General features: G+C 47.0%; 1 protein-coding gene across 8 annotated transcripts in view; it reads left to right on the top strand.

Annotated features, from left to right (window-relative positions):
• LIMS1 (LIM zinc finger domain containing 1) overlaps positions 1-22,111 on the top strand; it is an 82,783-nt gene extending 60,672 nt beyond the window's left edge. For 4 of the 8 annotated variants that reach the window (XM_061432530.1, XM_061432533.1, XM_061432529.1 and 1 more), the window contains exons 2-11: positions 8,514-8,673; positions 11,195-11,261; positions 11,898-12,018; positions 12,387-12,536; positions 13,998-14,148; positions 14,566-14,658; positions 15,847-15,895; positions 17,040-17,115; positions 17,301-17,492; positions 19,478-19,565. In XM_061432530.1, coding sequence (XP_061288514.1) covers positions 8,514-8,673; positions 11,195-11,261; positions 11,898-12,018; positions 12,387-12,536; positions 13,998-14,148; positions 14,566-14,658; positions 15,847-15,895; positions 17,040-17,115; positions 17,301-17,448 — 1,015 coding nt within the window. In that variant the 3' untranslated portion in view covers positions 17,449-17,492; positions 19,478-19,565. Of the gene's footprint in view, positions 1-4,516; positions 4,988-8,513; positions 8,674-11,194; positions 11,262-11,897; positions 12,019-12,386; positions 12,537-13,997; positions 14,149-14,565; positions 14,659-15,846; positions 15,896-17,039; positions 17,116-17,300; positions 17,493-19,477 lie in introns of those variants that run through there. The other 4 variants (XM_061432531.1, XM_061432526.1, XM_061432527.1 and 1 more) reach the window with 3 other exon arrangements.
• The last annotated feature ends 706 nt before the right edge of the window (positions 22,112-22,817 follow it).

Here is a 22,817-nt window from a genome sequence, read left to right as displayed (position 1 = left end):
TCGTAACCCGGCTTTCCCTGAAGTCAACAGTCTCACTCGAAATATTGCCCTTCTGTGTTTGAAATACAACACCTTCTCGAGTTTGTGTGTTTTGCTCAGGTCACAGTAGATCCCTTAAAAAGGACATTTAGAAATGAGACTGTGTGTTTGTGGTCACAGAATGAGTGACAAGAGAAGTGACCTGAGGGTGGAGGGGCTGCTCCAGGCGCATTTTCCCATGAAAGACGTTAAACACGCAAAGAAAATCTGCCCAGCCTATAAGAGGAATTCTGAGCATGTTCTTCAGGTTAACCAAACCCTGCCCTTCTGAGTGACTATGGGGATGCAGTGGGAGGGGCCTGGAAGCCACTTGCAGATTCCAGCTGCTATGGCAGTCCAGGGGGTTTCGTTACTGAGGGCATGAAGCCAGGCTGAGGTCGTGGGTGGGACCCTTAGATGGAGTCACCCAATCCCGGGGGACCTGGGGCAAGGACATATCTGCCCACTGGCTGGCCCGTCCTGTCCCCTGGGACTTCACATGGGTAGAGCTGGTCCCACTGGCTGGGAGCTGGGGGAGCCTAAGGGCCTGGTTGGGAGGCGTGTCTGTGCGGGCTGGCCCCTTTGCAGGAGGAGCAGGCTTAGGGCATCGCGAATTCCACAGCTCCCAGACACAGGTCAGCCAGCACAGGCCAGAACCCAGAGGAGCTTCCAGGAGGAACTGGGCGTGGGCAGGCCTGGAAGGCCGGAAGCTGGGGAGGAAGGGCCTACATGTCTCTGTCCTGTTGGACAGTGTCTGCAGAGCTGGGAGTGTTTTATCATCACTGGTCAAGGCGACTGTCAGCAGCCCTCCCCACTCGTGGAAACACAAGTGTGTATGGTTTTGAACAGGAGCAGAGATTAGGTGTCAGTGGGCTGCCTCTGTGTGGCAGGACTTAGTAAGTCTTCCCTGCTTCTTGTCCCTCATCTGTAATAAGCTGCATGTGTTTGGAGTTGGGGAGTCCAGCCCCCCACAGAGCCATGCAGTCTGCCCCCCCATCCCAGAGCCCACAGGGTCCGCACCAGGGGGCTGACCACCTGCCCATCATTCCCCAGTTTTCTGCTGTTAAAGATTGTGCCTCTTGCTCCTGTTGATGGAAATAATCAATAAACAATCCACAATAGGAATAGAGAGAAGCTTGTGACTTTCTGAGCCAAACTGCGGACTGTAACCCAGAAGACAGCCACTTGGGTGACTGAGAATCTGCTCCAAGGAAGCCGGGTCTCAGTACAGTTTTCTCTTTGTCAGAACAGAGACCATTAAACACGTCAGGGACACATTCCTTCAAGGTTGAAAAACAACAGGCCAGCGCGTGCAGAGACAACGTGGCCTTGGCCCCTGGGAGGGAGTCATCGTCTGAGGACTAGCACTGGCGTCCTGGAAGGGCAGCGTTTAACCTTTACTTTAACAAGGACATTCTTTACTTCTGGTCAGTGTGTCCTTTTCTCTAATAATTAAAGCAGGTGTATGATATATGCCTCATAGGCCACAAACAGGTATAAACTTGGAAGTAAGTCCTGTTTGAGCCAGAGTGGCATCCCCAGGCCCGTGTGTGAGGACCCCTCTCAGGCCCCCACCGGGCTGGGCCTACACAGCAGGTGACAGGGGTGCAGCCCCCCTTGCACCTGGTGGAGGACGAGAGCACCTGAGCTCTGCACTCTGGCCCTTCCTGCTGCGTGGCTTCCTTCTGCTCTGCAGCCGCGAACACTCTGACCAAGGGGCAGAATATCACGGGAGCAGCAGCATCCTGTGCTCTGGCCACCCTCACCTCTGTCCTCCTGTGGAGGAAATGGGCGTTTGTGCCAGAAACGGGGGCGTGAGAAGGAACCTGCCAGCACCAATGTCTTTACTTCATGTCACAGTTGTTTTGTTTTAGTAGAAAAGGAAAATCAGAGTGAATCTCCCATTTGAGTGAAATAGAGAGAGAGTGAGGGCTTCCCAAGTGAACTAGTGGTAAAAAAAAAAACAAAAACAAAAACCCGCCTGCCAGTGCAGGAGATGCCAGAGGCCGGGTTCAATCCCTGGGTCAGGAAGATCCCCTGAGGAGGGCATGGCAACCCAGTCCAGTGTTCTTGCCTGGGAAGCCCCGTGGACAGAGAAGCCGGCAGGCTACAGTCCATGGGGTCGCAAAGAGTTTAACACGACTGAGCACACATGCACACACACCCAGTAACACGACTGAGCACACATGCACACACACCCAGAGAAACAGTGAACACAGTCAGTCTGCCGTGTGGTAACTTAATCAGGATTGGAGCCGGAGGTCTTGGAAGCTCCTGCCAGGCGCTGGGGTAACAACAGCATGGGACTGCACCCACAGAAGGGGGAGCATTGACCTGTACGTTTCTATGTCGGAGTCCGTTTCCCAGGCAGTCGGTCAGCACGTTCCACTTGGTGTTTACCAACCATGTAGATGAGGACCTGCCATGTAGCTCTGCTCAGTGCTGTGTAATTACCTTATGGGAGAAGAATCTGGAAAACAGGGAATGTCTGTATATGCATAACTGATTCACTTTGCTGTCTGGAAGAAAGTAATAACATTGTAAATCAACTATACTCAAATAAAAATTTAAAAACCCACGTAGATGAAATGTTTGGTAATGATGCATGTAATTCAGTTGAATTCAATGTAATTCAATTCAAATAATTCCAAAATTATTTGAGAGGATTTGAATTTTAAAAGTACCAGTTATAAAAAGTTGCTTTTTAACTTTGCCAAACATGCTCGGGCTTCTGTCCAGGCCCTCGTTGTTTGAGCTCTTAGGAACAGCTGCCATTCTTGGTCTGTTACCTTGGGGCAGGTTATTCATCTTGGGCAGGGTGTTACATCAGGGGCAGAATTTGTTCTGGCTGAAATCATGGCATCGGCTTGGCTGGTGGACTTGCAGCCTTTCGTGCAGCACGTGGGAGGGCGGAACACCGGATTGCAGGATGCGGGAATGGTCAGCTCAGCAGCAGACGAGCTGCGTGTGGTTCCGCATCCAACAGGCTGTTGGGTGCACTCAGCCTGGGTCCTGAACCCTCCTGCTGTGGTCTGAATGTTTGTGCACCCCCAAAATTGCTATGTTGAGATCCTGACCCCTGAGGCTTGTGAGGCCATGAGGTCAGGTGTGAAGGTCTCCTGAATGGGACCCGTGGAGCCCCTGTCCCTCCACCACGGGAGGGCTCAGCGAGGAGGCGCCAGCCAGAACCCAGGGGTAGGGGCAGAGTCCTCACCTGGTCAGGCCACACTGGCCATCCTGGTGCCTTGGTCCTGGGCTTGCTGCCTCCAGGACCGTGACACGTGAACTTCTATAAGCCACCTGGCCAGTGGTGTTTTATTACAGTGACTCTAAGGGACTAAGACTTGGCCCAGTAGATGAGAAAATGGTCAGAGCTCATGAAATACAAGCCTCTCCAGTCTGGATGGATGCCAGGGACGTCTGGGGTACAGACCTGTCCTGTGAGATCTGCCAGAGAGACTCCATGTCAGCCATGATGAGGAGGGAGGTTGATCAGACAATGGAAGCCCTCTGGAGAACCTCTGGGAATCCTAGAACCCAGGAAACTACCTCACAGGCCCACTGCTCAAAGCTGGCCTTGAGGTGTTTTATATTAAAACAGCTTCCCACTTGCTTCAAGGCTGTCTTGCTGCACTGTGCAGGCTGTAGTGATCTCGGTCAAGGGAGTTCAGATAAATGTTTTCTTATGGTTACAATCACAATCTAAAAGAATTGTTTGCATTTCTTAGAGTGACATTATTAAGTGCCAGAAATGGTTTAAAAGTAACAAAAGGCCTGGATATAAAAATTGAGCAATGGTGTTGATTTGGCCTCAAATTACCCCTTGTCCTCTTGGAGGAATAACTCATGTCCAATCTGTGTGGCTGGGTGGGGATGTGAGGGACCAGCTGGGTGGCCCGTGCGGCCCCCACCGATCGGTGCCACGTGGTTGCCCATCCACCCTCAGCTTCTGGACCCTGGGGAGCAACACACTGTTACCTTCGTGAATCTTGTAGGGAACATGCGTGGCTCCCGGCCACACGCAGGCTCCCTGTGCTGAGTGGGTCGGGCACCTCTTACATACCCGCTAGGTCTGCAGAACACGCTACAAGCACACAGTAGAAATTCCTAATGTTCTGATGTGACAGCACATAGTGTTAGGAAGTAACTAACACAGGCAATTACTTTGTAAGAAGCTGAGACCCCCCAAAAGAACAGTGGCCCCCTGCTGCCCAGGAGATGCCCTCAGGCTGTGTTGAAGACTCTAGGGGCTGAGAGGTGGGACTGGACAGGCTGCCCCTTCCCCCATCTACTCCCCAGGCCCCAGATCCCCACCGCTGCAGGGCTGATGGTGCTCGACCCTGTGGAAGGAGCACAGCCAGGTGCAGAGCATCCCTTGTCCTTTACCCGAGATGCAGACCCAGGAGGACTGGCCGCTGAGTTACAGGCTCTTACAGGCTGACTGGGGCCAAACAGGAGGAGTTGTAACTGGACACGGGCTCTCTCCCTGGCGCCCCTTCGGGAGCCTGGGACGGAGCTGTCACTGCCCAGAGCCGTGGAGGGAGCGGGTTCCTGCCAGCGCCCCCACCGGCTGTTACTTCCCCTGGAGGGCGGCCACAAAGCCAGTCCTTTGTCAGGGGAGGGCCCTGCAGTTTCCAGACCCACCGCAAGCTCTGGACCGGAAGGGCTGCATGATCCTGGAGCAGCTGACGTGTGGGAACCGGGAGGGGAGTGCGGGGGAGTGACCAGGGGAGCCGCCTGGGTGTCCTGCGTCCCTTCATCCCTTGTCCCTCAGTCCTGCCGCTCCCAACATGGCACTCCGGGGCCTGCGCCCAGCCGTCATCCCGGAGGACCAGGAGGTCCCCCCGGCGGCCCGTAATGGGGAGCATCGGGGTCTCAGCAGCCAGGACGAGAGGGCCGAGTCCAGGCTGCAGCGCCGGCACAGCGATGTCAGGGTCTACAAGGAGTTCTGTGACTTTTACGCCAAATTGTGAGTGGCCCCCTCCCGGGCCCCCTCCTGGGGCTGGAGTTCACTGCCTTGGGGTTTGACCTGCACCTTCAGCAGGTCTCCTGCCAGGACTGGAGGTGGGGGGTGAGGATGCCCAGGACGAAGTGCAGAAAAGAAGGGAGAAGAGAAGGAAGGTGCTGCCTACAGGCAGGAGGCGGGCCCTGCTGACTCCTCCTGGGAGCTGGAGTGGAATCACCGCATCACCATCTCCTGGTGTGCTTAGCAGGGAGGGGAGTTTACCTGGCCTGAGTCTCTGCTTCCTCCATCCACTCCCTGTGCTTTCGCAATAGATATCCCGCTTCTCTTTACCTGAGACAGCAAGCTTCTGACGAGCTCTAAGACCAATGGGACCAATACAGTTACACTGTAACCAGAATGCTTGGTGAACTCCAAGTGCTTTGGGGGCTCACATTCCTGCACTTTAATGCTAGAATATACGTTTCACACACTTCGATAAACAAGGCACTTGAATAACAGAAGGCTCGGTGATGTCAGGTTTTCTGTGTGCGGCCGATTTGTGGAGGCGGATCTGTGGAGGCAGATCGGCTGAGACAGTTGTGACCAGACCACCACCAAGGCTTTCATGCTCCCCAGGCATACATTTCCCACCATGGAAATCCTCTCTGAAACATTAGCCTGTTAATTGTAACTAATCCGACGGCAGCTCACCCTGACTTTTACAAGTAGCTTCTATCATCTGCAGTAACCGTGTCAGTCACTGTGAGAAGACTGAACAGGTCAGTGTTCAGTGTGGGCCTCACTTTACCATCTGGGGGTATTGACCGCGGGGGGCTGTGCCCCGAGCAAGGGTCAGAGCTGTACAGGAACTCTGCATCTTCCACTGAATTTTGCTGTAAACCTGAAACTGCTCAAAAACAGCCCATTAAAAAGTATATATACTTACAGTGCCAGCGGGTCAGGGAGGAAGAGCAAGGTAAGCAGTTAAGTAGGTTGGTGAGATTATTGGTTTGTTAGGGCTTCTTTCCTCAAAGTTTCTGCTAATGTTCTCTTTCCTTTGTTTTCTTGCTAGTTGTTGAAATGAACAGTTCTTCAAAAACACAGAACTTTATCTCTAAGACTAATTTACTTTTCCTGTGTGTGGGGGAAAACTTGCTTTTATAATGTCTCTGCCTGTTTTCTAACTACATTCTAATCTGTGAGTATTTGAACTTGAGTGTAAATGGTCTGTAGTGTAATGAGCATAAATGGGTCAGTGATAAACAATTTGATATGGGGACCCATTCATAGTCTTAAAAAATATTGAGGTCTCCAAATACCTCTTGTCTTTAAAAATATTGAGGTCTCCAAATACCTCTTATTTTATCGGTATTTACTGTATTAGAAAATAAAACTGAGAAAAATTTTAAGTGATTAGTTCGTGTAAAATAACAACATGCTCATTACACATTAATAATATTAACATTAATTTTATATGAAATGCGTTTCCAAAATGACAAAACCCTGGTAGAAAGAGTGGCATTGTGTTAACATTTTTGCAAATTGTGTGTGTGATTAGTTCATGTAAAATAACAACATGCTCATTACACATTAATAATATTAATATTAATTTTATATGAAATGTGTTTCCAAAATGACAAAACCCTGGTAGAAAGAGTGGCATTGTGTTAACATTTTTGCAAATTGTGTGTCTCAGTAAAGCCATGCCACCTGCCTTCATCCTTCTGGAAGATGTTGTTTTGAATGAAGTTTATAAAGAAATTGTGGCCCCTGTAGAGACGTGGGGAAGAGGGGAGCCTTTCCTCCCGGAGAATGTCACCAATCTGGGAAATCAGTATTCAGGGCACTCCAGGGTTTCTCCTGTAGCTCTCTTGGAATTCTGCTAAAATCACTGAGAATTCAGTGACTCTTTTGAGAGAATTTTAAATTAGTAACAGTGCTTGATGTTTGAGTAGCTCTTTTTGGTTTCCAAAGTGGTTTTATAGGCTTTTTCTTATTCAACTCTTGGAGCAGTACTGGGCCCGTGGGGGCGGCTGTGGGCCACCGCACGTTGTCGAGGAGCACCTGTGGATTTTGGTCCCTGTTGGGAGAAGGGGACCAGAACCAAACTGCCCTCGTTTGTCCAGCTTGCAGCAGAGCCAGGTGACAAGGGAGAGATGGCTTCTCTCCCTGATCCCCAGTACTTTTTCAACAACAAATAGAAAGTTCGCTTCAGTAGGGGACTTAGGTCAAGTTTGCCAAGTGTCAAGGCCACGTCCCTCCCTTCCTTTCCTGGCAACGCTTTAATCGAGTTTTGTTGGTGTGGGGTCGTGGACATGGACTTCTGCATGGGGTGTGAAGTCGACAAAGCAGGATGTTGCTCTGTGAGACCGTTGCCAGGAGAGGGCGGGGTCGTCTTCCGTGGGAGTGGGGGTGAGGTGTGCTCTGTGCAGACCTTGCTGAGGAAGCAGTGAGATGTGGGCTGTGATGGGGACAAGGCAGCGGTCCTCCAAGGGTGGGGGGAACTCCTCCTCCCCCTTGGGGGCTGGGCAGGCTGCGGAGGTTGGCAGTGACTGCCCAAGGAGGGCTGAGTGGGTGTCTGGGGGCTCAGACGCTGCCCCTGGGACCCGACACACAGCGGAGCGCATGCTCTGAGTGGGCGTCTGGGTATCTGAAAATAAACCCGCAAATCATGAAGCTGCCGGGCCAGCACCAGCTCTGCCAGGGCCTTCCCCCTGGGGGCCGTCCAGAGACCCAACAGTCCTTCACCGGAGCCCACAGTCTGGAGAGATCTGATAGGTGGTTCGGTCAGGTGCTTTCCCTTTACTGAATGCACCCGAGTGTTCGGAGTCCAGGGGAGCCCTGGCTGGTAGCTCCTCAGCTGGGGTCTTGTCATGGTTCCTCTTTCCTGACAGGTCTCTCAGGTCCTGTCGAGCATGATACCGTCATCCCATTGTGGCTCCTGGGCGGGGGAACTGGGATTCTGGGCCTGAGTCTCCCCTGAACCAGACAGCTGTGTGATGCTGGGCTTGTCAGTCTCTGGACCTGCACATCACCGGCTATAAAATGGTCTCAGGATGGGAAATTCTGTGGCTTTCAGATCCATCTCCCAATGACCGTGTTCGGATCTGTCTCCTAGCGTCCATGTTTGGCATTTGTACCCCCGTCGGACTGTAGGACTGAAGCTGCTTTGGCAGGGCCTCACCAGTCGGGTCCTGTATCTGGGCTGTGCCTTCAGCATGTCCAGACCATGTTCGGGGGGAGTTCAGTGAAGCCAATGTCAGGCCCTCAGTTCAATTCTTTGAGGTGGCTCATGAGGCTCCCCTGCAGCCCTGGCTCCTCACGGGCTGGGCAGGGGGTAGGGTGCCCTCTGGGCTGTTGGCAGGAGGATGCAGGATGTTAGCGAACCAGAGGGTCTGCACCCAGATGCCACGTGAGAAAGTGGGCTTGAGACCTTGGGTCGCAGGCAGGAAGCCAGCTTTATGGACAAGACATGGTTGTTGTGACCCCAGACCAAGCTGTCAGGAAGAGCTGCCATCTGTGACCCATATCCCCTGTCTGTCTGTTGCAGCAACATGGCCAATGCCCTGGCCAACGCCAGCTGCGAGCGCTGCCGGGGCGGCTTTGCGCCCGCTGAGAAGATTGTCAACAGCAATGGCGAGCTCTACCACGAGCAGTGCTTCGTGTGCGCCCAGTGCTTCCAGCAGTTCCCGGAGGGCCTCTTCTATGAGGTGGGTGTGGGTGAGCTGCGGGGGTGGGGCAGTGATGGTGGGTGGTGGTGAGGGCTGGGCAGTGATGCTGTGTTGGTGGGGGCTGGGCAGTGACGGTGGAGTTGGGGAGCTGGGCAGTGGGAGCTGGGCAGTGATGCTGTGTTGGTAGGGACTGGGCAGTGATGGTGGGTGGTGGTGAGGGCTGGGCAGTGATGCTGGGTGGTGGTCAGCCCTGTGGATGCCCCCCAGCACCTGTGTCCTAAAGGGGCTCTTATTTGTGGGGTGGGGGCACCCCTTCTTATCCTGTTCTTCTCAGTGTCTCCTCTTCTTTCCCAAACACCTATTCTTCCTGATCCTATGGTTGTTACCATGGGTGCTGGGCGCAAGTGTGTTCATGCTGACTGGCCTGAAATGCCCCCTCATGTCTGCTTTGGGGCTCGTCTAGGGACGGCCTCAACCTGGGAGTGAGGACAACAGTGTATGTGTGTGTGTGTGTCTGTCTGTCTGTATGTTCTGTGTGTTTCTATGTATATATCTGTGTCTGTATGTGTCTGTGTATATCTATGTGTGTGGTGTGTGTCTGCGTGGTCTGTGTGTGTGTCTGTGTATGTGTGTGGCTGTGCTTGTGTCTATGTGTGAGTGCGTGCCTGTGTGATCACCTCCTTGTGTGTCTGCACGTGTGTCTCTATATGGTGATATGTGTACACAGTTATGTGACACCCAGAGGCGGCTACTGTTTGGTTTCTCCTCCTGCAGATTTTAAACTTTTCCTGTTTTACAAGCCATTCCTGAGGAAGGAAAGGTGGCTTTTAGAGGTCATTAGTAAGTCAGTTGTTGGTCATTCCGACAGTGTTTTCCCATAGGAATGGGGCCTGGGAGCGGGGCTCGCAGCCAGCCTGTAGAAGTCATGGGGCCGCAGAGCAGAGCAGTGGGTGTGTTGGGACAAACTCCAGAACACCGTGTTGCTCAGACACATCTTTTCAGCTCCTACCGTGTTCCCAGAACACACATTCTCTACGACAGAAACCCTCGCTGTCAGAACAGGAATCTCTCTTTCTGTCAAGGGTGATAGCCTTCAGGGGACCATGGTTCTGGGGACCGAGCAGGGCTCTCCAGTCCCTAAGCTGGTGCAGGGGAGGCCGTGGCCCCTGGCGCCCAGGCCCGCAGAACAGTCCTGGGGGTCCAGGGAGCCTGTCCCAAGGAGACGTCGGTCTCCACACTTGTAAAGCCCTCTACCTGCCTGATCTCCTTCTCGAGGCCCAGAGAGGCTACGTGCCCTTGACAAGAGCAGACTAGTGACGTAATAGGGTTATACCTCAGTTTGGTCTCTGATATCTGATATGGTTTTCTTTCCCTGACCTACTATTTTCAGAGCTAAGATTTTTACTGAAATGGGTAATTATGGCAGTGGCCTTATGAGAGATTCTAAGGAGGAAAAGAGAAGACGCAGGCTCCTATCTCCACAGCTTGCTGTTGCCTCTCCATCACTTTCTTTTCCCCATACTGTGAGAAGGATACAAGCAGTCCCCCAAATAGAAAACATTAATAAACTAGATAACATTGAACTCCAAGTCTTCTAGGTGTCAAGCATCCTTATCAGTGGAGGACTGAAATCACTGTGAGGGAAAGAGGGGTCCTGCTTACCTCGGTAGGATATGCTGCTCGTGCGAATAATCAAACAGTAAATGCAAAATAACACTTGTAACATGCTTTCCTAAAAACTATTGATCAATTGATAGATTGACTTGGCTACATCAGAATCTTCACTGCATCATGTGGGATCTTTGATTTTGGTGCAAAGGCTCTCTAGTCGAGGCACACAGGCTTCGTAGTTGAGGCACACGGGCTTGGTAGTTATGGCACGTGGGCTTGACTGGTCCTCCACTTGTGGAATCTTCTGGGACCAGGGATCAAACCCATGTCCCCTGCATAACCACTGGATGGCCGGGGAAGTCCCGATACTCACATTTTGATCATTTGTATAGTAATAATCTTTGTAATGGGCTTCCCTGGTGGCTCAGATGGTAAAGAATCCACGTGCAATGCAGGAGATCTGGGTTCGATCCCTGGGTTGGGAAGATCCCCTGGAGGATGGCATAGCAACCCACTCCAGTATTCTTGCCTGGAGAATTCCATGGACAGAGGAGCCTGACGGGCTACAGTCCATGGGGTCTCTAAGAGTCGGACATGACTGAGTGACTAAGCACTGCACATCACACAAAAGTGTTGACAGTTAAAATAGGCTAGAATATTTACTGTCTGTAAATTTGTCTTTTCAACATGGGGAGAGGGGTCTGTGGTTCTCCTCCACCCTGAAGGTGGGGTTTGAGCCAAGACCTGGTGAAAGCTGGTGAGCAGGGGTCTCATTGCTGTCTGGAGGCGGAGGGTCACTTCTGGTCTCAGCTGGTCAGGAAGCCTGTCTGTATCCACACGCAGGCATGTGGAAGGTGCCAGAAGGTGCCCCTCTGCTTCACAGGCCTTAGGAAGATGATGGATCCTAGGGCTGTCTCCTACTCAGAGGGGCCGGTATTTTCTGTTTCAGTTTGAAGGAAGGAAGTACTGTGAACATGACTTCCAGATGCTCTTTGCTCCTTGCTGTCATCAGTGTGGTAAGTGTTGGTGCCCAACCTGCCGTGAAAAGTAAGTTTCCTCCTGCAGGACTTCCTCCCACGAGCTGCGTAGGAGGGAGAGTCATCAGGTGCTTGTCAGCCGCACTCCCCGTCATCGAGGTTAACCACCTGGAAGAGTCCCAGCCCGAGAGCTCCGGTTCTCATGGCCCGAGGGGTGACTGACCCCAGGACCTGCTGGGCTTCCATGCAGTTCCCTTTTGTCAATGCAGTTGGTGGGGGGCAGCAGGGACCTCGAGAGGCACAGGGGTGGCCTGCCGGTCACACAGCCGGAGAACGTGGGATTAGCGAGTAGATGCTGAGAAGCCTAGATGCAGGAAGAAGTTAAGTCTGCGTTACAAGAAAGCAGGCTGTGGATTTCTGCTTTCTGTGCCCATGACCTCATATAACCACAGGCCTTGGAGAGGGAGAGCCCACACCTTGTTTAGAAAAGGAGAGCAGACCCAGAGATGAGAAGATGGCCCGAGAATGTGGCTGCAGGGCCAAACACAAGGGCTCAGGGGACACGGAGGCGTTTTTCTAACACAGCACCTCCTGTGGGATCCTAGCACAGGGAGAATGGTTTCCCGGGGCTGTGGGCAGGGAGGCCGAGCTGCGGCCTGAGTGTCCCTCCCTCAGGTGAATTCATCATCGGCCGGGTGATCAAAGCCATGAACAACAGCTGGCACCCCGAGTGCTTCCGCTGTGACCTGTGCCAGGAGGTCTTGGCCGACATTGGTTTCGTCAAGAACGCCGGGAGGTATGAGCAGGGCACCAGTCCCCTCAGGGCAGGTGGGTGGGTGGGCAGGGTGGTGCGGCAGGGTCGCCTGTGCTCCAGGTCATGTGCGTGCACTGTGGCTGGCCGGGCCTGTGGGGGACGCCCTGGCATTGTCCTGCATCTGGCATGGCTGCTAGGGGGATCTTTTAAGTGCTACCTGATCATCTGAGTGGGAGTAAGTAGCTTCCTGTGGAAAGTGGGGCTTGGTTCTGCTCTTGAAACACAGCAGTGATTTTTAAGAAACGGTCTCTTGAATTTCTTTGCATAGATATGGGAAGCTTTTCTTTTTTTTTTTTTAATTATTAGAAGAACGTTGGATTTTAAATGTCAGCTTCTGTGGCTCTGTTTAGGCACCTGTGTCGCCCCTGTCATAACCGGGAGAAAGCCCGGGGCCTCGGCAAATACATCTGCCAGAAGTGCCACGCCATCATCGATGAGCAGCCATTGATATTCAAGAACGACCCCTACCATCCAGACCACTTCAACTGCGCCAACTGCGGGTAGGCCCACGTTCTCTTGCTTACTGTACAGACAGTGGAAATAAGTGAACACACTGACCTGGGTATTACTGTTACTCCGGCACCCAAACTGGTTTTTTTCAGCTTTTAATCCGGAAAATGTTAAACCTATAGGAGAGTCAAGAGACTCATACACAGAGAACCCCAGACCCTTCATGAAGTCTCACTGGGTAACATGTTGCCATGTGTGTGTGTGTGTACAAGTGTGCATAAACATGTACCTTTAAATGTGTGTACTTAGTCACTCAGTCATGTCTGATTCTTGAGACACCACAGACTGTAGTCCACCAGGCTCCTCTGTCCATGGAATTTCCCAGGCAAGAATCCTGGAGTGGGTTGCCATGCCCTCCTCCAGGGGGATCTTCCCAACCCAGGGATCAAACCTGTGTCTCCTGCATTGGCAGGTGGATTCTTTACCACTGTGCCACCTAGGAAGCCCTAATACATTTGAATAATCAGCTCATATTAAAATATCCCCAGTGGTCCCCACAGCTGTTTTTCATCACATTGTTTTTAATACAGGGTCCCCTCTTCCATGCAAAGAAAAAAACTTTAAATGGTCTTATCTTTGTATCCAAATGGATATAACTATCACAGTTGTAACCATTAGTGTTTAAACTACATCTATTTACTTTGGCTCTCTATTTACATCTGTTTTTTCTTCAGAAGCTCAGGATATGTTGTTAGGCTATGTGTTTCACAGTCTGCTGTGTAGTATAAGAATTTAATGGAAAAGGTACTTGACCATAGTCAGCATGACTGTCCTGGCTGTTACCACGGGGAGTAGAGAACTGCAGTGAAAGCTGACAGACAGCTTATTTGGGGGATTCAGTTCCGGCTTGGTCTGGTTTTCTTGCCTGTCCTCCCTCTGTTCATTCTCCATGAGCACTTCTCCTAAAGAACCTTTTAAAAACAGATGAAATCCATCTTGTTTGGGGGCCACCTCGGTTTATTAACTCAGGAGACTGAAGACAGTAGTGAACTCAAGCATTTGTCAGGGGAGCGGTCTGGGCGTTTGGTCTGTGTGTTTTCTACGAACCTAAAGCTGTTCTTAGCAGCTTGTTAGTGAGTGTCAGGAAGTGGAACTAGTCTCCACACTCTTGTTATTTTAGGAAGGTAGCATTAGCAGGTCTGTCCCTGGGCCTGCATCCCTCTCCCCCAGCTTCTTAAGGAAAACAAGGAGGGACTCTATAATAAAAGTGACAGCAGAGACAAGGGGCCACGTGGGGGTACGTCTGACTGGTTGTCATTGGGTGATGTTTATGTTGACACGAATATGAAGCCTGCTGAAGCTGTTCAATCACTGTGACCACCTCTCGGGGGAACAAGCAGTTATGGGGTTGTTGCGGTGGTCTATTCAGATGCCTTATCTCAGGGCGTCAGCCACACCAGCCACCGGCTCTCCCCTTGCTGATGGTACTCAGTGGTTCCTCTCTCGGGCAGGAAGGAGCTGACTGCTGATGCCCGGGAGCTCAAGGGGGAGCTGTACTGCCTGCCATGCCACGACAAGATGGGGGTGCCCATCTGCGGTGCCTGCCGCCGGCCCATCGAGGGGCGTGTGGTGAATGCCATGGGCAAGCAGTGGCACGTGGAGGTGAGTGCCCATGGCAGGGTGACCGGGCCCTCGCACACCCAAGGATCAGGGGTGCCAACAAGGCTGGGGGATGCTGAGGGGTGAGTGGGGGCACTTGGTGACTGTCAACTTTGTGGAAAACTAAGAACGTAGACGGCACGGTGCTGTGATCAGCCTGTGACGGTGCGGGGAGACTTGGTTCCTGGTCCAACCCAGAGAGGCATCCACGTATCCTCTCTTTTCTCATTCTGCTGTTGAGTCAGAGCCTCCAGATGCTGGATGAAGGCTGGGATGACCCTGGTCACTTCAGGGTCGCTTGTGACCCAGATGACACCAGCACCTAGGCTTTCATGGATCTTCTCTTTAGCTCTGGAGCTTTGCTTCACTACATAAATAAAACATGCTGATGCAAATATGACCTAATGCCATTTCTTTCAGCATTTTGTTTGTGCTAAGTGTGAGAAGCCATTCCTTGGACATCGCCATTACGAGAGGAAGGGCCTGGCATACTGTGAAACCCACTACAACCAGGTAGAGATGGGCTCTTTGGATGTGACACACACTTAGGTGAACTTGAGCTTCTCCACAGTTACGTGCAGAGAGAGCTCTGGGGAAATGTACACTGGGCTATACACGTGGCTTTTTAACTTTTTATTTGTAAAATCACTTCATACTCAGAGAAAAGTGGTAAAATAATAAATACAAAGAAAATACCTACATGTTGTACTCAGATTCAGTACCTACTTCATCACGTGTGTGTCCTTCCTGCCTTCTCTGACACACACATAAATGCTCATCTCATTGTATGCGAATCAATGTATACGTACAAAAGCATGCCGATTCTTTTCTAAATCATTTGATGATAAATTCCCTGTGGTCCTTTACCCCTAATGCTTCAGCGTGTACTTCCCAAGAATATGGGACTCACTTGTATAACTGTTATCATTGATTACTCTGTCCATTCCAGTTTTGTCACTTTACCGAGTAATGTCCTTCTGGCCTGTTTTCCACTCCAGTGCTGGGCCCAGTCCAGGGTTCTCATGCTCCTTTACCGTCCTGAAATCTCCAGAGCCGTGTTTTGTTTTCCATCAAGTTGAATAGTAAATTGTTTTCATTGTAGTAAGTAAAAACTAGTCAGTGAACATTTACTGATCATCTCTAGTAACAGCAAATTCTGAGTTTAGGTATAGCCAGGCTATTTTTTTTTTAATTGAAGGATAATTGTTTTACAATATTGTGTTGGCATCTGCCACACATCAATGTAAATCAGCCACAGGTATACATATATCCCCTCCTTCCTGAAATCTCTTCCCATCTCCCATGCTTCCGACTCCTCTAGGTGGTCACAGAGCACTCGGTTGAGCTCCCTGTGTCACACAGAAAATTCCCTCTTGTTATCTTTTTTACATATGGTAATGTATATGTTTCCACACTATCCTGTCAATTCAATGGAATATTACTCAGCTGTAAAAAAAGAACTCATTTGCGTCAGTCCTACTGAGGTGGATAAAGCTAGAGCCTATTATACAGAGTAAAGTAAGTCAGAAAGAAAAGTATTGTATGTTAATGCATGTATATGGAAGCTAGAAACATGCTGTAGGGTATTTGTTTTTAAGTTTTACGAAGAACTGAAATTATATTAAATGTTTGGTGTTCTGATACTTAGTTGTAACATATCTTTAATTTTACCACTTTTTTTTTGTCTTTTCCCGTTTCCAGCTATTTGGTGATGTTTGTTTCCACTGCAACCGTGTTATAGAAGGCGATGGTGAGCACCTGTAGGGCACCTTTGGACACAAAACCCCTGGGTCATGTGAAAATTGGAAAATGTTGTGATGGTCATCGGTTACTTTTCCTCTTTCTTTGGCGTATTTCCCAAGTGATCTCTAGCCGTGAAATGCTAACTCCTAAGAATCAAACTTGTTGCTCATTTTTGATGACACTTTAGGCCAGTGCTGCAAGGTCGTTACCATAGAAACGACTGACCCCGAGTCTTGCTTCTCCCTCCCATCCCTGGAATTACTTTCCGTGGAAGCTGCGGGGTGTGTTCATTAGGAGCACTTGGGGAGGGTCCCCTGAACCCTGCAGACGTGAACACCTGGTGGTTGTCTCTAGACCTTTCCAGAACCTGCCCCCTGGTCCCATGTGAGGAGGCCTGATTGACTAGCATGGAAAGGAAGCAGCTGTTTGCCAGCAGTCATTAGCAGATTCTGCCAGAAGCTTCCTGGTGAAGTTGTAAACACTGCTGTTTCCAGCCTGCTTCATGCCTCTGGGCAGAGAGCCGAATTTGGGAAATACTTTCTGAAACACTGCCCAAGTGCCCTTTGTGAAGGGGTGGCTTCAGGAAAGTGATCTTTAGTGCCAGTGGAAATAAATCTCACCTCCGTCTGCGGGAGGCAGTTGCCAGGAGAGAGAAGCGGGCAGAGGAGCTTAGTGTCTGCTTGGAAGGCAGACTCACCCCGGCTGGTGGGTTAGCACCTGGCTCCTGTTTCAGTTACTTACCTAGTTCAGACTACCTTGCTGGGCAGGTGGCAGGAGGCAGGTAGCGGTGCCAGTAGAGTTGGGCCGCACCTTCACAGCTGGGGAGTGGGGGCTCTGATGGGGAGACTTGGCATCTGCTGTTCAGATGCCTCGAAACATTAACCATCACTACAGGTTGAAAGGCAGTGATGGCCTTCCCTGAGGTGAGGCCTGCAGTTGTGGGAGATAGATGCAGAGCTGAGACTGTGTGTTCTAACAGTGTGATAGATAAATTAGTGAGTAACTTCAACTGATTCTGTGAGTATCAGTTAATGGCACTGAGATGCTTAGTGCCATGTGTGGTTCGTGAGGAAAGCCCTAGAGAACCGGCCTGGGGAAGGGGTTGGTGGTGAGCCGAGCTGTGGGTGAGTGACCATCCCCTCTCTCCCCAGTGGTTTCCGCCCTCAACAAGGCCTGGTGTGTGCACTGCTTTGCCTGTTCCACTTGCAGCGCCAAGCTGACACTCAAGTAAGTGTGCGCTGGGCCTGCGAGCCCTTGGGTGGGACGCGCGGGGGACATTGTGGAGAGCATTCAGTGTTGGAAAAGTAGGACCTGATGCTTCTTGATTCTTTCTGTCCAGGCCTTCTCAAAGCAAAGGTTCCTCCTTTAATCGTTCCCTCTTTTCTTTTGTTCCTTCTCTGTCCTACACAAAGGGATAAGTTTGTTGAGATTGATCTAAAGCCAGTCTGCAAACATTGTTATGAGAAAATGCCAGAAGAATTTAAGAGGAGACTTGCCAAGCGGGAGAGAGAAGCCAAGGATAAGGACAAGCAGAAAAAGAAAAAGCCAGTCTGTCTGTGAGCTTTTCTGTCCCTCTGCCACCATTTCTACTACTTTCTCCTGTGGTTAGTCCTCCAGAATACATGTTGATCCTGGTTTTGTCTCCTACTTTTCTTGTTTCTTTTTGGCATGTATTTGTAGCTGCCAGAGGCTGACATAGATGGGCTTGTCCTGTGTAGAGCTGATCTTTTTGCCTAATTATTAAAAATTACACTCTTTAATAGGGTCCACCCTTCACATAACCTGTACTGCACTTGCTTTCTTGAATCTGTAGACTCTCTCAGCTCATTTTTTAATCATAATATGGTATAGATTTCTTTTTTTTCCAGTGGATTCAAAGGGAAGAATTCTAATCTCTTAATAGGTACTGTAAAAGTTTCAAAGTATTTCTGTCTGATCATTACAGCTTTTAAAATCCTAGTTTTTGGCTTCTTTGCCTAAAATAATATAATTGGTCAGTTCCAGTGCTGCATGTTCTAAGTTCTACGTTAAACTAAACTCTCAGCATGTTTCCTATCTAAGCAGAGACCACCTAAAGTAGAGAATAAGATACGGCATCGCTGGATGTGTGTGTGTTTTTGTACAATTCCTGGTTTTCACAGGACATATTTCAGTCTTTGAAATTCTCTTGCATTGTTAGAAAGACTGTCTCACTTCTTCATAGGGACCATTGTGTTCTGAGTTCTAAAAGTTTTTTATTGTTTCAATTTTCAAGTTTCCTTCTACAAAGAAAAATTAAAATTCAGATAGAAAATGAAAACAATGTAAGGTTTGCTTAGCAGGGTTCCCTGGTGGCTCAGTGGTAAAGAATCCACCTGCCAAAGCAGGAGATGGGGGTTCAACCCCTGAGTTGGGAAGATCCCCTAGAGAAGGATATGGTAACCCACTCCAGTATTTTTGCCTGGAAAATCCCATGAACAGAGGAGCCTGGCAAGCTATACTTCATGGGCTCTATAGAACACTTTGGGAGAACTTTTTAACTCAATAGCACTATTTAAATCAAATTGCCAATTGAAACATAACATTTGAATTACTGTCATCATTAGGATCTCTGGGAAAAAATCAGAAAATAATTCTCACATGGTGTTTAAAAAAAAGGTTTTTCATTTTAAATATGTGGTCAGGATTTAACTTTGTTATTTTTGTTCTTTAAAATTGTATCGACAGATGTAATAATTTGTAACAGATAACAGTGTATCACTGGACTTGTCCCACACATTTCCTAGATGTAATTTCACAGAAATCGAACTAGTTAGAAAGTTCTGCATTTGTTCCCTTCACAATTAGGGACCCACGATCTCAATGGCTATGAGCGCTGATAGCTGTCAACTGGAAATGCATCACCCATAGCTAGGAGGCCTTCTCAACAACTGTCCGGAATTGTACAAGTCAATTGAGGGTGTGTGCTGTCCTGGCTTTTAAAGAATTGAGTTCTCCATATACACACTGATCACAGATGTGACCACAGGCCACACGGTCCACTGGTGCTCTTGAATTTTCTGTGAGACAGCCAACCAAAGTAACTTAGATGTTAGTTTAGGTTTTTCTTTTTGAAGATGATCATTGTTGGGATGGGAGGCCAGGCAAGATGAAGCCTCATGGCTCCACTATGTAAAATACTACATGAGATACCTACACCTTCAATAAAGAGAATCAGTCTTATCAGAGAGATAGAGTTCTTTGCTCTGAATAACTATTTTTTAAAAGTGTTCTCACAGTATTTTAAAACATGATTGACTTTATCTGAGTTTTATTCACGTTAGATTCCCTGCATACTTAGCACAGACTAAAATGTAATCAGCATTCTGTATCATACAGATCATTGTACAAGATCAGTTTATAAGGGCAACTTTCTTCAAATGGTATTGTATTTATGTTTACCATAATGATTAGAATTGAGATTAGAATTAGTTTTTTGCTGATATGAATATAATTGTAATATGCATAGTGTCTTCATTTACTTCAATAAAATTATTGCACATTATCTGTATGTCTGTATACAAATGTGAATACATTTCCACTAATATTTTTTTATTATTATTAACTTTAGGAATAAATTTGTGGAGTTTGACATGAAGCCAGTCTGTAAGAAGTGCTATGAGAAATTTCCATTGGAGCTGAAGAAAAGACTTAAGAAGCTAGCTGAGACCTTAGGAAGGAAATAACTTCCTTTATTTTTTCTCTTCTATGCAAAGATAAGAGATCACAACATTGCCTGACCTGATGCACCCTGTCTTAAAGTTGTGTCTCAAAACAGTTGAGAGTGAAGAGGACCTATTGAACACCTATTGGTGTTCTTCATCTTTTTCTCATTAAAGAGAAAAAAAGTTTCTGTCATCATATTTAAAACATGGATGAGATCAAGATTTGCCTTTGTTAATAACCCTTATCAGTTTGTTGAAATGTAGATGATACATAATAGAAAAAGAAACATGGTTAAATGTTAAATTTTAATTAAGGTCCAAAATATTAAATATAACTTTTAAAAATGAAAGGAGTCAGTTTTTACATGACTCAGATAAAAAAATATAAACATTATTTACTTTGTATTTGAAAGAAAAATAATTACAACTGCAGTTGGGGAGGATATAAAAAAGAAAACCATATCTCACAGAATCTTAGTGTGTTTATCAAACTAGTGACTGTAAAATGAATATACACATTACTCATATAAGAAACAAGTGTATTCAGAACTACTTGATTTGGGGACTTTTTTTGTTATGGTTAAATGCAATAATTATTAAGCTTAGTTTTAATTTTTATTCTCCTTTGTGAACTTCTTTATACAGTTACGTCATGGTAGTTATAGCTAGCTAATAATATTCTTTTTAAAATTTTGTGCAAAAAAAATTTATACTAGGTATTTGAAAATACAGTATACTTTACAATATTGGAAAAATGAAGTATTTTTTCATGTATTACAGCAATTATACTTTGAAGCTTAAGATCACAGATGCAGTCTTAGAATAGGACATGAAATTAAATGTTAAGTAGTTTGGAATGTATCACTTAAAAACGGGAATGTTTATGTATTGATCATATTGCCTTTATAACCATGCTAATATCTATGCTTTATATATAAATAAACTTGCCTTGCCTTAGAAAAATACATAATCAGGAGTTCTAGCTGTTTCATACCTTACAAACTAAAAACAAGTGCATTGAATGAGATTTGTAAACTCAAATTCATTTACCACAGCTATGATTATTAAAATTTTTTTCTTCTTTTTGGGGAAATACATTGAAATTAATTTGTGATCTTAATTAGAAGAGAATTATGTTGATATGTGTTTCAAGTTTTTCATTACAAATCTTATAGTTAGATTTTATTTACTGTATGTAGGAGGTATAAGTAACACTTTTAAATTGGAAGAGTGGTGTTTAAGTATCAACTTTAGGCCAAATGTAGTGAATTATTTTATTTTGCAAAGTTTTATCTTAAAGTTTCTGGATGTCTTTCTCCATAAACCTATATGCAAAGAGAATTTTGTGAACATTTTTTAAATGTTGCTGCTACTATGTTATCATGTAAAAGAAAGTTGCAAAGATGGGCTTCTAAGGGGAAAATTATTGGTATTTTCAAAAAATTGCTGAAATGTTATTTTGCCATAAAAAAAAATCTCAGGATGCTACCAGTCTGCCATTAAGATATTTGTATGCATGTATTTTTAAATACTTGTGCATGCACTTTAAATTGTATTTCAGTTTTTAATTTATAACCAATTAATTTTTTTTAGTGCTCTTTTAGAGTTCAAAGAATGATCAGTGATAGAAAATAATATATACTTTAAGACTGTGTTCAGAAGTCTGAACAGTCTGCATTTGACAGCAAGAATCAAATTCCCTTCAGCGTGCCTTTGTCAGCTAATAAATGACCAGCAACAAAAATCTTTAAAGTATTTATTAAATACTGTACGGTGGATACAGTGCAGGATCTGCAGTCTGGGGTCTTGATGCTAAATTCCTGAATGCTCCGGGAATGCTCCACACAGGAAATCCGGAGCAGAAAGCGCCCACTTACCTGTTTCTAATCACTGAGAAGAGGCATGGGCTGAATCACTACAGGGCTCATGTCTCTCCTGTGCCCAGAGGTCCTGCTGCTCACCTCTCTCATAAAATATGACTTTGTATTTCCTGCAAGTTTGCCCCTTGAATCCTCCAAGGCCATGGGGTGTTTTATCCAGACACACATTCCCTGCCCCCTGCAGGGGATCAATGAGCCCTCACTCTTACCAGGAGTAAGGAGTAGATGGCTGTCAGTGGATGAGAGGATGGACTTGCTTAGTTTCACATGGCTTCCTCCCAGAAGGGAGAAGCTCAGGCTAGTGAACAAATCTTTGCTTAAAATCCTACAAGGCATTTGAAATAATTCATTGTTTACTACATTTCTAAGTGCTCTTTTCCTTATCAAGCCTAATATACTTGGGAAAATGTCTGGGTACGAGTCAAACATTCTTTACATCTTACTAACATTGTAACTGATGGTAGGTCATTTTTGCCTTGTTTGCCAAAATAGCAATTTCTAAATGAAGGAAATTTTGAAGTTGGCTTATGGCATTGTTGTATTTCATTTTCGATTGTAAACTCCGTGGCAGGGACACTATGTCAATAATTATGTTTTTACATAGCAACCAGTGCAGTATACTCTTGGTGCTTAATAAATGTTCATAATTGTTAAGAATAACTGTTGTCTTTTGCTTAACTTGAACGGCTTTGAGACATGGAACCATGAGGATATAGGACTAATGCTTAAGAAAGCCATTTTGGAAACAACCGAAGTGTCCACTAATGGAAGAATGAATGAGAAAATGTGGTCTGTGTAACAATGGAATATTATTCAGCCACAGATAAGTCATCTTGCTATTTACAACAGCATGGATAGGACACTGCTAAAAAGTCAGAGAAAGACAAATACTGTATGATCTCACTTACACGTGGAATAATTTAAAAAACCAAGCTCATTGATACAGAGAACAGATTGGTGGCTGTCAGCGGCAGGGGACAGGGGGTGGGGGGTGAGGGTGGGCAAAATGGGTAGAGAGGGTCAAGAGTCACAAACTTCCAGTTATAAAATAAATAATTCATAGAGACGTCATGTACAGCATGGTGACTATAGTTATTAATATGTATTACATATTTGAAAATTGCTAAGAGAATAGATCTTAAAAGTTCTGATAACAAGAAAAAATTTTGTAACTGCATGATGACCAATGTTAACTAGACATTGTGATCATTTTGCAATGTGTACAAATGTGGAATCATTATGTTGTACACCTGAGACTAACAAACTACATGTCAGTTATGCCTCAACTTAAAAGTGTCACATTTCTTTTTTTAAAAAAAAGCCACTTTAAACTATTACGTTTGTAGTTTTTTCTGTAACAAAGTTT

The sequence above is a fragment of the Bos javanicus genome, chromosome 11 (genome assembly GCF_032452875.1).
Source record: "Bos javanicus breed banteng chromosome 11, ARS-OSU_banteng_1.0, whole genome shotgun sequence".
Classification (NCBI taxonomy): Eukaryota; Metazoa; Chordata; class Mammalia; order Artiodactyla; family Bovidae; genus Bos; species Bos javanicus.
This window is presented reverse-complemented; position numbering and strand designations above follow the sequence as displayed.